Source organism: Chelonoidis abingdonii, chromosome 11 (genome assembly GCF_003597395.2).
Source record: "Chelonoidis abingdonii isolate Lonesome George chromosome 11, CheloAbing_2.0, whole genome shotgun sequence".
NCBI lineage: Eukaryota > Metazoa > Chordata > Testudines > Testudinidae > Chelonoidis > Chelonoidis abingdonii.
The window spans coordinates 62,170,168-62,183,322 of NC_133779.1; the positions used below are offsets into that span (position 1 = coordinate 62,170,168).

At 53.9% G+C, this 13,155-nt stretch overlaps 1 protein-coding gene across 1 annotated transcript in view; it reads left to right on the top strand.

Moving 5' to 3' along the window:
• The window catches only part of POU2F2 (POU class 2 homeobox 2), a 59,304-nt gene extending 57,217 nt beyond the window's left edge, over positions 1 to 2,087 (top strand). Inside the window, exon 12 of the mRNA XM_075070704.1 lies at positions 1,301 to 2,087. Within this exon, the coding sequence (XP_074926805.1) occupies positions 1,301 to 1,647 (347 nt within the window). The 3' untranslated portion in view covers positions 1,648 to 2,087. The remainder of the gene's footprint in view (positions 1 to 1,300) is intronic.
• Positions 2,088 to 13,155: the final 11,068 nt, after the last annotated feature.

The following is a 13,155-nucleotide window of genomic DNA, read 5'->3' on the forward strand; positions in this document are numbered from 1 at the left end:
TGTGTGTGTGAGGATCAGGAGGGCGCGTGCTGGGAGGGCGAATGTGTTAAGAGATCTGTGTGTGTGTGAGGATCGGGAGTGTGCATGCGAGGAGGGCAGACATGAAGAGATCCATGTGTGTGCGAGGAGGGTGGACATGTGCAGAGATCCATGTGGGGGGGGATTGAGAGTGTGCATGCAAGGAGGGTGGACATGTGCAGAGAGCCATGTGTGTGTGAGGATCAGGAGGGCGCGTGCTGGGAGGGCGAATGTGTTAAGAGATCCATGTGTATGTGGAGATTGGGAGTGTGCATCCAAGGAGGGCAGATGTGTCCAGAGATCTGTGTGTGTGTGTGAGGATTGGGAGTGTGCAGAGATCCTTGTGTGTGTGAGGATCGGGGGTGTGCATGCGGGGAGTGTGCCTGTGGGGCCAGGTGCGTGTGTTGTCCTGGCAGTTGAGTGTGCGAGGAGTGTGCGAGGCCGGCCGGCGGCACCCCAGACACTCTCGCCTGCTCATTCAGTCTGGGTCCCCCTCATCCCATCCATGGCCTGTCAGCGGCACCGTAGTCACCAGTAACCATCCATCTCATCCACTGACTAACCGCCCCTCGCACACTGTGTCTGTTCTGTGTTATGCACGTTCCCCCCTCCCCCCCGGCCCTGGGGCCGCCGGGGGCTCACTGGTTGTGGGGCAGGGTGAGGAATGTGATGCAGAGTCTTTCCCCTCTGGGGGGGCGCCATCTCCCACCCGGCCCCAGGGACTGGCTGGTTCAGGGGGGCAGGACATGGGGCACGGGACCTTTCCCCTCTAGGAGGTGCCAACCCCAGGGCAGAAGGGGTGGCTGGTTGGGCAGGGCAAGGAATGGGGCAGGGGGGCCCATCCCCTCTAGGGGTCGCTGGCTCCCACCCAGCCCCAGGGCGGGGGACTGGCTGGCTCAGGGGGGCAGCGAATGGGGCAGGGGCCTTTCCCCTCTAGGGGGCGCTGGCTCCCACCCGGCCCCAGGGCGGGGGACTGGCTGGCTCAGGGGAGCAGGGGCCTTTCCCCTCTAGGGGGCGCTGGCTCCCACCCGGCCCCAGGGTGGAGACTGGCTGGCTCAGGGGGCAGCCAATGGGGCACGGGGCCCATCCCCTCTAGGGGGCGCTGGCTCCCACCCGGCCCCAGGGTGGGGACTGGCTGGCTCAGGGGGGCAGCGAATGGGGCACGGGGCCCATCCCCTCTAGGGGGTGCCGTCTCCCACCCGGCCCCAGGGCAGGGACTGGCTGGCTGGGGGGCAGCGAATGGGGGGTGACCTCTCCAGCTAATCCGCCAATCTCTCCGCAGCGTTGGCCAGTGGTGGAACCCTGCCCATTACCAGTCTTGACGCCGGCGGTAACTTGGTCCTGGGCACCACGGCCAGCACCCCGGGGAGCCAGAGCATTGTCACCTCGCCGCTCTTCCTGAACCACGCGGGGCTGCCCCTGCTGAGCGCCACCCCAGGGGGGGTGGGGCTGGTCTCGGCCGCCGTGGCCGCCTCCCTGTCCAGCAAGTCCCCCAGCCTCACCTCCGCCTCCTCCTCCTCCTCCTCCTCCTCCACCTGCTCCTCTTGCAGCTCCTCCAGCGAGGCGGCTGGGCCGCCCCCAGGCCACACTGGGCCGGCAGCCTCCGAGCCGGATGGCAAGACGGCGTGAGGGGCAGCAGGGCGCTGCCTGCCGGTGCCGCGCAGGGAGGGGAGGCAGCAAGAAACGAGTGAAAGCGAAACTGTCAGCAGCAGCCAAATGAAGAAATCAACCAAAAATAACCTAGAGCAGCCGAACCAAGGGACGAGATGGAGAAACCAAACCGAATCCCCCGGCATTGGCGATTCGTGGACGTGCTTAGAATGTCTTATTCCCTCCGACACGCCCAAGAAACAGGCCCAGCCGCAGTCTGTCGTGGGATCTGCTGCTTTCCCCAGAGCCCCAGCTCCTGGGGGCACGACGCTGGAGCAGCATTGGAGCTTTCCTCAAGGAAGCAAGGGGAGGAAAATTGAATCTCCAGCTCTGATGGGCCTGGAGAAAATCTTGCGGTCGTGCCCCCGAAGGTGCCAAAAGCAGAAGGCAAAGAACCCAGATTGGATTGCTGTGTTTTGTTTCGTCTGAAATCTCGTGATTCTCAATGGCAATCTCGCCTTTGATTTACCATTGGTTGAAAGTGGGGGGCTGGCCAGACGAGCGACTTGAGTCGCTCTTCAGCCAGCAGGTTTGATTTTTGCAATTCCTTTTATTTGATTTTTCTCGGAGTGTTTCTTGGACATTTTTTGGAGGGAAACGTAAGAAAAAATAGGTGCGTTTTTTTGATTGCACAGAAAGAAGAAATAGGGGAAATGATACGAAAAAAAAATCTCACACCAAAAAACCCCAACCCATGACCAGTCCTAGCTTCGCCCAAAGGCTTTTTACAAACTTTTCTAACCTCTGTGTCCGGTCGAATGTCTTTTGAAACCTTTTATTTATTATGAATTTATTTTTATTTGCCATCTGGGAAGGGGGTTAGTGGGGGAGGGGTGGAGACTCTTTTCACATCAGAGTCATGCTCTTAACAAACTCGCTTTTGCTTTCGATTTGATAAATCTCTATTTTTTCAATTTGCTTTTATTTTTGTAAAGAACTAACTGGGCGGGAAGGTGGCTTTTCTGTAGCGCTCGGGAAGATTTTTCTGAAGGGGTTTTCAGATTATCAGAGCCGGGCCTGCATGGGGACGCTGTGCTTCAGTTTAACCAAAGCGCCCCGGCTGCACAGACTTACCCACAGGGTTCTGCTTTTCCAAATCAGACAGGGAGCCGCAGGCTGGTGAAAACGCCTGGTAGCGAGAGACTTCAGGACCTTCTCCGAAAGGAGCCGGGCAGGTGACATGAGCACAGCATCTACGTACTTTCAGAGGGAGAAAATCTTTAATCTGGCAGAGAAAGGCAGAGCAAGAACCAAATTAACGCTGGAGAAATTCCAGGAAGGCGCAGTGATTAGCAGTGCGAGGTATTAACCATTGGGGTGCACACCCCTGGGTGGTGGGGGCTGCGCCATGGTGGATCCAGCCTGAGTGCCTTTCTGAGAGATCTGTAACAAGCCTCCAGCTGGGCAGCTCTCGGAGCCCAGGGAATCCACGACCCAGGGTAGCTTAGTGGGAGTCCTAGCATGACCCTGCCATGTGTCCGCAGTGCAGCTTCAAGCTGCTCTGAATCTAGCGAAACCCAAATAAGCCTGATTTAGCCTGGAATCAGCTCATCCAACGAGGCTTTGCAGCCATCTGGCTAAATCGCTTTAAACTCACGCCTCTGCTTAAACCGCTGCACAGTCTTCATGCAACCCCCTCCAGCTCCTGACTTTGCAAAGACTCTGGCGGGTGGGGACACTTCCATTCTTTGCGTAGGTCCGGTGCTGTCCACGGGGCTACTCAAAGTGCTGCAGGCGACTAACGTGCTCAGCACTTTGCAGGATTGAGACCTGAGCCTTTAACCCTCCCAGGGCAGGCAACACTGGAGCAGAGAGGTTTGCTAATTTAATTTTTTCTACCAGTCGTTTTCCATTCTGTTTGTTCGGTTTTCCGTTCAGCGCGGGTATCTCTGGGGTTATTTTTCTGAAGCAGGGGAAGGACATATAATGGTTTATTCTTATTTTTATATCTACGTTCTGAGAAAAAAAAATCAGATTCCAGTGCCTGACAAAAAAAAGACAAACCCAGAAAACCGGGAATTTCAGCTTTCTTTACATTTTCCAAAAGAAACCAAAAAATCGCTGGATCTATGTACAGAAGAACAGCGGCATGAAGACGTTTGCTCTCACCGCAGCAACTCGGGATGCGAGAAAAACTTTGAACCAAAAAAATTCATAACGAAGTGACCCAAGAAAACTCAAATAAAACCCTTGAATTGAAGAAGAAAGGATTTTAAACACTGGACCTAAAGGGGCATGTCGACTTTTTCTGACTAGACTGATGGCCTAACGCTCTTTCTCTGTCTTAAAAAAAATACCTCATGGACATTGCGTTGAGAAGCCCTGGTTTACGTGACAAAAAACCAGTTCCAAATAAACCAAATCGCCAGAATGGGCTGGGGCTCCGGAGAGTTCGGAGCGACCCTCCCCACGGTCGGAAAAGCTTTAAAAAACGGCTTCTTGAAACGCTGAGATATTGTTTGATTTTTTTAAAACACAAAGGCAACTTTTTCTTTGGGTTGTTTCTTTTTTAGTTGGATTTATTTTCGTGTGTGTTTGTTTTGTTTTGTTTTTTCAGCGCCTGCGAACCAAAGTCTTGCTCCTTTCAGAGAAGGAAGTTAGCCATGAGAAAATGCCATCTGGCAACTAAAGAACAGAATGGAAAAGTTTAAAAAAAAAACATTGAAAACAAACAAACCTTTCTTTAAAGGGAAAAAAAAAGGATCTTGACCTCATTTTAGCTCCTGCTTTTAGCTGTGTTCATAGAGTTCAGGTGGGTTTGAGACAACACAAAATGAACATACTGTGAAACTTTGCTTTACAAAGAAACGGACCGAAACACCTGGGTTTAAACACAGAAAATACCAAAAAAACCCCAACAAGAACCAACCAAAAACCCAGAGTTGAAACCACTGTTTTTCACCCTGTAAGGTGCGTGAGGGAAGGGAGCAGCCCCCAGAGTTGCAGTTCTCATCTCGATGGGAGAGGAACAGCGTTTGGGGTGGCTGCCTGAACGAGTTTTCTAGGTGGAATGTAACTGTTTTAGTGAACTCTCTTCTTTCTTTCTTTTGGGACTATTTTTGGTTTGGGGTGGGGGGAGAGGGAGAGGGAACTCTTCCCTTTTTTTATAGAGAGAAATTCTATGTTCTGCTTTATTGCTTCTTACTGTATATAGAAAAAACGACAAAAATGAAAAAAACAAAAACAAAAAAACAAAAAAACCCAAACGCAAAAAGTTTGAGATGACAAAAAAAACACAAAAAACCAAAAATTGTTTAAAAAAAAAAAGGATTTTAGACCAAAAATGACCCTATCTCCAGGAACGGAACAGGGAGTGTTGGGTACTCGGCATTGGCGGGGGGCGACCCCAAAACCTAACGGGGAAGAGAAGTGAAAGAGGGCAAGTGGGATGGTTGTCGTAGGGGGAACAGGGGGCCATGGGATTTCTATGGTGTCTGTGAGTCTGTCCATGGCTAACCTGAGCCATGAGTATCCCTTCCACTGGGACTGCATTTCATAGGGGGTCTGGTGGTTAGAGCAGGGCGGGGCTGGGAGCCAGGACTCCTGGGTTCTCTCCCTGGCTCTGGGAGGGGAGTGGGGGCTGGTGGGTTGGAGCAGGGGGGCTGGAAGCCAGGACTCCTGGGTTCTCTCCCTGGCTCTGGGAGGGGAGTGGGGGCTGGTGGTTAGATCGGGGGGGGCTGGGAGCCAGGATTCCTGGGTTCTCTCCCCTGCTCTGGGAGGGGAGTGGGGGCTGGTGGGTTAGAGCAGGGGGGCTGGGAGCCAGGACTCCTGGGTTCTCTTCCCAGCTCTGGGAGGGGAGCGGGGTCTGGTGGTTAGAGCAGGGGAGCTGGGAGCCAGGACTCCGGGGTTCTGTCCCTGGCTCTGGGAGGGGAGTGGGGGCTGGTGGTTAGATCGGGGGGGGCTGGGAGCCAGGATTCCTGGGTTCTCTCCCGGCTCTGGGAGGGGAGTTGGGGCTGGTGGTTAGATCGGGGGGGCTGGGAGCCAGGACTCCTGGGTTCTCTCCCTGGCTCTGGGAGGGGAGTGGGGTCTGGTGGTTAGAGCAGGGGAGCTGGGAGCCAGGACTCCGGGGTTCTGGCTCTGGGAGGGGAGTATGGGCTGGTGGTTAGAGCAGAGGGGACTGGGAGCCAGGACTCCTGGGTTCTCTCCCCGGCTCTGGGGGGGGAGCAGGGTCTGGTGGTTAGAGCAGGGGGGCTGAGAGCCAGGACTCCTGGGTTCTCTCCCACGATCTCCTGGTGAGATGATGATGGTCCCCATCAGTTTCATAACTGAACCTCTTGTCTGGGAGGCTCATGAATCCCTATGAAATGCATCCATGGCCCCCCTACTTCCCCTGAGCCAGCCCCCCATTGCCCCTCCCCAGAGAGGGTTTTGAGAATAAGTATCCAAACAAGCTTTAAACTACAGCTGTGAAACCAAATATTGACGTACACACCTCCATGCTGGCAAGCCAGTCAGGACTGGGGGGGTGGCATGAAGGGGCTGGGCTGGGGATCCCCTGCCCCCCACAGTGCCGTGGGACCCACCACAAAGTTCTCTGGAGATAGCCTGCCATATACCTCATCTACTTTAAAGATAAACCAAATAGAAATGCTTTATTAGGGTGTGTGCCGGATGGGGGAGGGGAGCAGCGACCTCTCCCATCGTCCCGCGGAGCCCCCAGGAGCGACCCTCCATTTCCTTTCCTTCGTGGGTTTTCCTTTTTGTTTGGGGGGGGGGGTGGTGCGGGTGCAGGGCTGGAGGAATCTTGACAGGGGAGGGAGGATTCCCCCAAGGCCACCAGTCCATCCCCCAACGTAGACATCCCCTGTCCAGACTCAGCCACGTCAGGTGGGGGATCTCGAGTAACACCCCAGGATGATGGTGCTTCGCTGCACCCCCCTCCCCATGTGGACTGGGGGAAGCATCTGCCACTGGTCTGTGAGCCAGGGCGATAACCATTCCGGACACTATGAGAGGGCAGTGCCAGCATCTGAACCCTTCCCCGCTGCCGCCCTCTGACAGTAACTGACCCAGGAGGGGTGGAAAATCGCGATGACTTTGCCAAAGGTAGTCAGTTCCTAGTGTTTAAATGTTTTAAGTTTTAATCTTCCAGGGTCTGATCCTGTCTTGTTAATTTATTTGTAACTGTGGGACTTAGAAGTGACTTGAAAAATTAATAATAATAATGTAACAGATATTCTGAGTGACTTTTTAATATTCTGTTCTGTGAGGGGGGTTGTTTTTCCTGTCATCATTTTTTAAAAAAAGTTTTTAATTAAAAAAAAAATCTTGCAACCAAAGACGAGTTAAAGGGGATCGGGACCCTGTCAGCAGGTCCAGGGGGAAGAAGAGGAACTGTATTCATAGTGCCAAAGCCCCCCGCCAGAAATACAACTCTTCCCCTTCAAACTCTCCCACGGTTTCTGTGTGATGAGGAAAGAAGGGAGGCAAATTTTTTGGCCCCTGTACAATTCTTATGCTAGAACTGGGTCAATGGAGCCATAATGGACTTTGAATCACTGAGTGTTTGCTGATCCAAGATGCCTCCTACACTGAGGAATTCTAGGTTGCTCTGTGATGTGCCATGTCCTGGGCTTCTGGCATGAACTAGCACGCGTGCTGGCTGTTCTAGGTGACACTTGATTTTCTTGGTCATTCTTGATTCTCTAAGTAACTTTGAAATCTCCAGGTCATGCTAGCTGTTCTGGGCCATGCCTTGGATGTTCTAGGTGACTCTTGGTACTCCAAGTTACTCATAAGGTTTCTGTGTTTTACTGGAGACTCTAGGTCACTCCAGCTGTTCTGGGTCATGTTGGGCATTCTAGGTGACACTTGATATTCCAGATAGGACCTGAGTTCTCCAAGCAGAACTGCAGGGTATATGTTACTCCAGCTGTTCAAAACCATTCGGGGTGTTCTAGATGACACTTGATTCTTTAAGTAGCGCTCTGAGATATCGAGCTGTTCTTGGCTATGCGCTAAATGTTCTAGGTGATGCTTAGTGTTCTATATTACTCTCAATTCTTTACGCAGTTCTGAGCTCTTCAGGTCAAACTTAGTATTGTGTCTCAGTTTGGGCATTCTAGATGACTCATCATCCTAGGTTATGCTCGAGTCTCCAAGTACTAACTGAACCTATGAGTCACATCAGATGTTCCAAGAAAAGCTGGATGGTTCTACGTGACTGTTGCCATTCCAGGTTGCCCTCCAGGTAACACCGAGGCCTCAGAGTTTTCCCAAGCTGCTCCAGTTCCTGCTGGATGTAGGTAACAAGAAGTTCTCCTGGCTGGCCTAGCTCTGCCAGCTTGCTGTGCAGATTGTTCTAGCTTTAGTTCTAATGGTTGTAAACCTGCACTCTCCAGCTCACCCTGGATATGGGGCTGGACTGTGGAGGTGGTTGTCCTAGGGGCTTGTGTCCAAGGGGGGTGCTGGAGAAAATGGCTTGTGTGAGCATGGCAGCCACCAGTGTTCGTTGTGTGTGGGGAAAGGAGTTCCTGGGGCAGGGCGAAGGTGCCTCTGAGCAACATGATTGAGAACCAGGTGGGAGAGGGTAAGAGCAAAGCAGAGGTGGTAGGGTGGGACTTCTTCCTTGGCACAGATACTGAGATTTCTTTGCATGCTAGGGCTTCCTGTTCCACAATGGCAAGGACGTCCCATTCACCTTAGCGGAGAATATTGACAGCAGGGCAGAACTTCCTTTTCCATACAGGGTAGCTTCTTTGCATCAGGGCAGGACTTCCTCCTTGTGTCGAGGCGGGACTTCTCGTCCCCTCCAAGATAGCACTTCCTCTTTGCTATGCTCTGGCAGAAGAAGAGATACCAAAGTCTTATACCAGAGCAGCCTCCTGGATGTTGGGGTGTGTGTGTGTTACCCTCCCCCCAGTTCCTCCCCCTGAAGCTGCACGGTGTGGGGGGCTTTTCTGCCCAGCAGGGTGAGGCAACTTCCTCCCACCCCACCCCACTCCCCGCAACTGATGGCAATTTAAAAGGTCCCTGAGAAATAACCTCCCTCCTCAACTGCTTGTTTTTAGACAAAATGCCAAGGGCTCAGGCACCGCTGGCCTCGGTGACGGTGTAAGAGCTGCCTGGGGGGCCCCTGTCTCAGCAGGGGCTCGGGTCCTGTCCCCTGGAAGTGCCAAGGCCCGATTTAGCTTAACTCACACAAACGTGAGTCCCGTGCAAGTCAAGTCTTTGGTCAGGGCCAGGCCCCCGGCCAGAGAAAGAAAGAGACACGAGCCGTATTTCCATTTACACCAAGGCTTAGTCCTGACACAGATTGCTCCGGGTTAGCTAAAACTAGGGAGGTTCACAGCAAATTAGGGTCTGTCTACATGGGGATACCCAGGAAAGTTAATCTGAATAACAAAAGGTGTGAATGTAAAATGTATTAGCTGAAGTGCATTAATTTTAGAAGCAAATTAAGCCATGTAAAGTGTATTAATTTTGGAAGTGAATTAAACTAAACCAAATGAAGCCCACTTATATTTGGAATGAGAGCGTCGCACAAGAGGTTTAGTGGACTTCAGCTGATCCCCTTTCAAAATTCATTCAGATTAACACTGAGGGTTCCCATGTAGACAACCCCCCAGTCAAACTCTTAGATCGATTTGCAGCTCCATTTATCTTAACCCAGAAACTCTGACGTAACATGGATTTAAGCCCATTTCCAGGTATCCACTCAGGACAGTGCCCAGTTTGAACAACTGGCACCTATGGAAGGCGTGTGGCTGGGGAGCTAGTCTGGACTAAGGTAGGGTGTGAATGGGAGGGGCTCACACTATTCCGGATTAGCTCCATGTGTGAAGACTTGGGTGAATTTCCCTCTTTCCAGGGGCAGCTGTGTCCCTTTGAAAGTGGGTTCAGTTAAACCTGGAAAAAGACACGAACAGAGAATCCACATGGGGAGCTGCAGTGCTGTAGCTGTTTGGCTCAGATTCCCCATGTAGACAAGTTCAACCTTGGCCGGCTTCCAAAGTAGCTGGCTTGTCACTGGAGGAGCAGAAAGAGCCCTGTTGTGTGGGGGGCCGAGACATTCATGCTGAAAACACTGAAGTCACAGGGAAACATTTTCCCCCTGGGGAGAAGGCCTTGGGGTTGATATGGCACTGAGTTCAGCTGGTTTGGTACTGAATTTACCTGGTTCGGCACTGAATTTGCCTGGTTTAGTACTGAATTCACCGGATTTGGTACTGAATTCACCCGGTTTGGTACTGAATTTACCTGGTTTGGTACTGAATTCACTGGGTTTAGCACCGAATTCACCCAGTTTGGTACTGAGTTCAGCTGGTTTGGTGCTGAATTTGCCCAGTTTGGTACCGAATTCACCCGGTTTCGTACTGACTTCACCTGGCTTGGTACTGAGTTCAGCTGCTTTGGTGCTGATTTAAGATGAAGCTGCTTCAGGCAGGTTTAACTCCAAAGAAGAGAGGTGTCTCATTTAACTAGTTTGCTTTAGAAATCTACTTTGGTAAATCAGTGCATTTCCCATGCGGCAGCTTTTGTAGACAGTGGGGAGTGCATTTAACTGGCTTCAGGAGAACAATGCAAACCCCTCACATTTATATGGATTTAGCTTGTCTACATGGGGACGTCCAGGCAAATTAATCCATATTAACTAAAGGTGTGAATTTAAAGCGGATTAGTTAAAATTCTCATGTGGATGCTGCTATTCAGAATTAAAGTGGATTTAATTCTGTTTAGTGGAATTCACTCTGGAAATGCCTACATGAGTTTCAAAATCAATGTACTTCACTTGGAGCAACTCCCTTGCTGGGAACTGGGTTTGCTCTGGAGTGATCAGTCGCTCTTGAATTGACCTAGCATGGGAGCTGCGACAAGTTTAGGTTCCTAGGAGATTTAGGGGCTTTTGAAAATGTCCCAGTAGCAAGAGCAGCGAGGCTTGTGGTGCCGAGCTGGTAGTGTGTGAATGAGGCCAGGACCCAAACTGCTTTTCAAATCTTGGTGTAGATTTAACCCCTTACCTCCCGGAGGTGCAGACCTTCAGCTCAGGTTTGACTAGAGAACTAAAGAAAAAACCGCAAAGTTCTAAACGCAGCTTGAACCCAAAGGCCAAACGCGGGAACCTGAGTAACTAGGAATTGCTTTGTCAGGGTAGAAGTTAGGAGAAGTAAAAACCAAAGATGTTCCGTTCACCACACGCAGCCCTGCTCCCTTTTCCTAAGAGACGGGGAAAGAATCGTAGTCGGGATGCATAAAAATAATGACAAAAATGCTAAAAAAAATATTTAAAAAAATCAACAAAAATACTTAAAAACTCCCAGGCGCCCCAGTAACTCGCTGCGCACGGCCCCGGCCCCTCTCCCCCCCTCCAAATCCAAAGCGGGAGGATGATGGTGATGAGACCTCTTGGGGGGATTTGAGCGTCTCTTCTCCTGGCCGGGAGAGGGCTGAGTGTGGGAGTGAGTGCCGGGTACCTCTGTGGGTCTGTCCGTCTGTCTCTCGCCCCCTCCCCAACTACTCCGGCTTACGTTGGGGTGGGAAGGGTGGGCACTGGAGGGTGACGGGGCTTCCTCATCCCCTCCTTCCTCTGCCACCTTCCTCATCTCTGGGACCCAGGGCCCCCTCTCCTGGCTTCCCTTGTCCCTCCCTGACCTCACAACTGTCTGCCCTGCCCCCTTCTCTTCCTCCCCCCATTCTCCCTCCCCTCTGCTCTGCCAGCCCTTCCTGTCCCACAGTCTCACTCTCTTCTCCAACTCCTGCCAAGGGCCCTTTGCCCCTGTGCTCTGCCCCCCCCCCCAGAGAATAGGGCTCCCCCCAGCCCAGGGCCTGACGTCAGGAAGCCATGGTCCCTGGCTGACATGTGGAGAGGGGCTGGGAGCCAGGACTCCTGGGTTCTCCCCCTGGCTCTGGGAGGGGACTGGGGTGTAGTGGTTAGAGCAGGGGGCTGGGAGCCAGGACTCTTGGGTTTCCCCCCCTGGCTCTGGGAGGGGAGTGGGGTGTAGTGGTTAGAGCTGGGGGGTTGGGAGCCAGGACTCCTGGGTTCTATCCCATCCTGTGTGGTAGGAGGCTCTGCTTCTGCCGCGGGCTTTGTTCAGGATGTATCTAGAGCAGTTGCAGGGATCGCAGTGAGATGAGTCTGGCTTCTCACCCCTTCCAGCACCGCTGGGGGAGGCTGGAGCCTTGGGACAGAGGCCACGTCATGGCATCCCCTGCTGAACCCTCCAGTCCAGAGTGAGGTTCTCTCTCTCTCTCCATTCCCCTAATGTCTCTGTCCTGCTCACCCTAGCCCCCTAGCCTCCCGCCCCTCCCCCATCTCCATGGGTCCCTGCTTCCCTTTGCTCCCTTGTTCTCCCCCTGTCCCTGCAGCTCCCCCCTCAGCTCCTTCTGCCTCCGACCCCCAGGACCTAGCTTCCCTCTTGTGCTGTTCCTAGTCCCTTCCCTGCCAGATCCCCACAACCTGCTCCCCCACTTCTGCCCCCTGGTGTCCCCACTCCCCCATCCCTGCTCCCCTGCACCTTCCCTTCCGGGGGTAGTGGGGTGCTGTCTGTGTGAGTTGATCTCCCAGCTTGTTTGTTGTTCGTGGGTTTTTTGCTTCTTTTAATGACATTTTTGTAACTGAGTGTGTTGCCCACGGGGAAATAAAGAAATGTACAGCGCCTGGCTGCTGTCCGCCTGTCTGTGTGCGCCTCCTGCCCGCGGGAATACAGCTCTTTACAGAGCCCGGGCGCGTCCCCGACTCTGCAAGGGGGGTTCTGTCTGTCTGCACCCCAGGCCACGCCCCCGAGCCCAGGCGACTGTCTGCACCCCAGGCCACGCCCCCGAGCCCAGGCGTCTGTCTGCACCCCAGGCCACGCCCCCGAGCCCAGGCGTCTGTCTGCACCCCAGGCCACGCCCCTGAGAACAGGCGTCTGTCTGCACCCCAGGCCACGCCCCCGAGCCCAGGCGTCTGTCTGCACCCCAGGCCACGCCCCTGAGAACAGGCGACTGTCTGCACCCCAGGCCACGCCCCTGAGCTCCACCCACCACCGCAAGGTTACAGGTATCTATGCAGGTACCGCCCCCTCCCCCAGGTCTCTGTCTTCTTTCACCCCCAACTCCCTGCCTCTCCCCGTCTGCCTGGGGCCCGAGATCGCTGTGGGTTCCTGGGGGCAGGGCTTGAGCAGGTCTCTAGGAGCCACGCCCACTGCCTGGGGACAAGCCCCACCCCCGGCTGTGGGGCAGGAGGGGCACGTATGGACCAGCCCAAGGGGGCTTCAAAGCACACCAGCAGCACTTCCCCAGCTGGGGAGAGAACCCAGCAGTCCTGGCTCCCAGCCCCCCCCGCTCTGACCCACCGGCCCTCACTCCCCTCCCAGAGCCTGGAGAGAACCCAGGAGTCCTGGCTCCCAGCCCCCCCCACCACCACCGCTCTGACCCACCAGTCCCTGCTCCCTCCTCCACAGCCGGGAGAGAACCCAGGAGTCCGGGCTCCCAGCCCCCCCTGCTCTAACCCACCAGTCCCCACTGCCCTCCCAGAGCCGGGAAGAGAACCCAGGAGTCCTGGCTCCC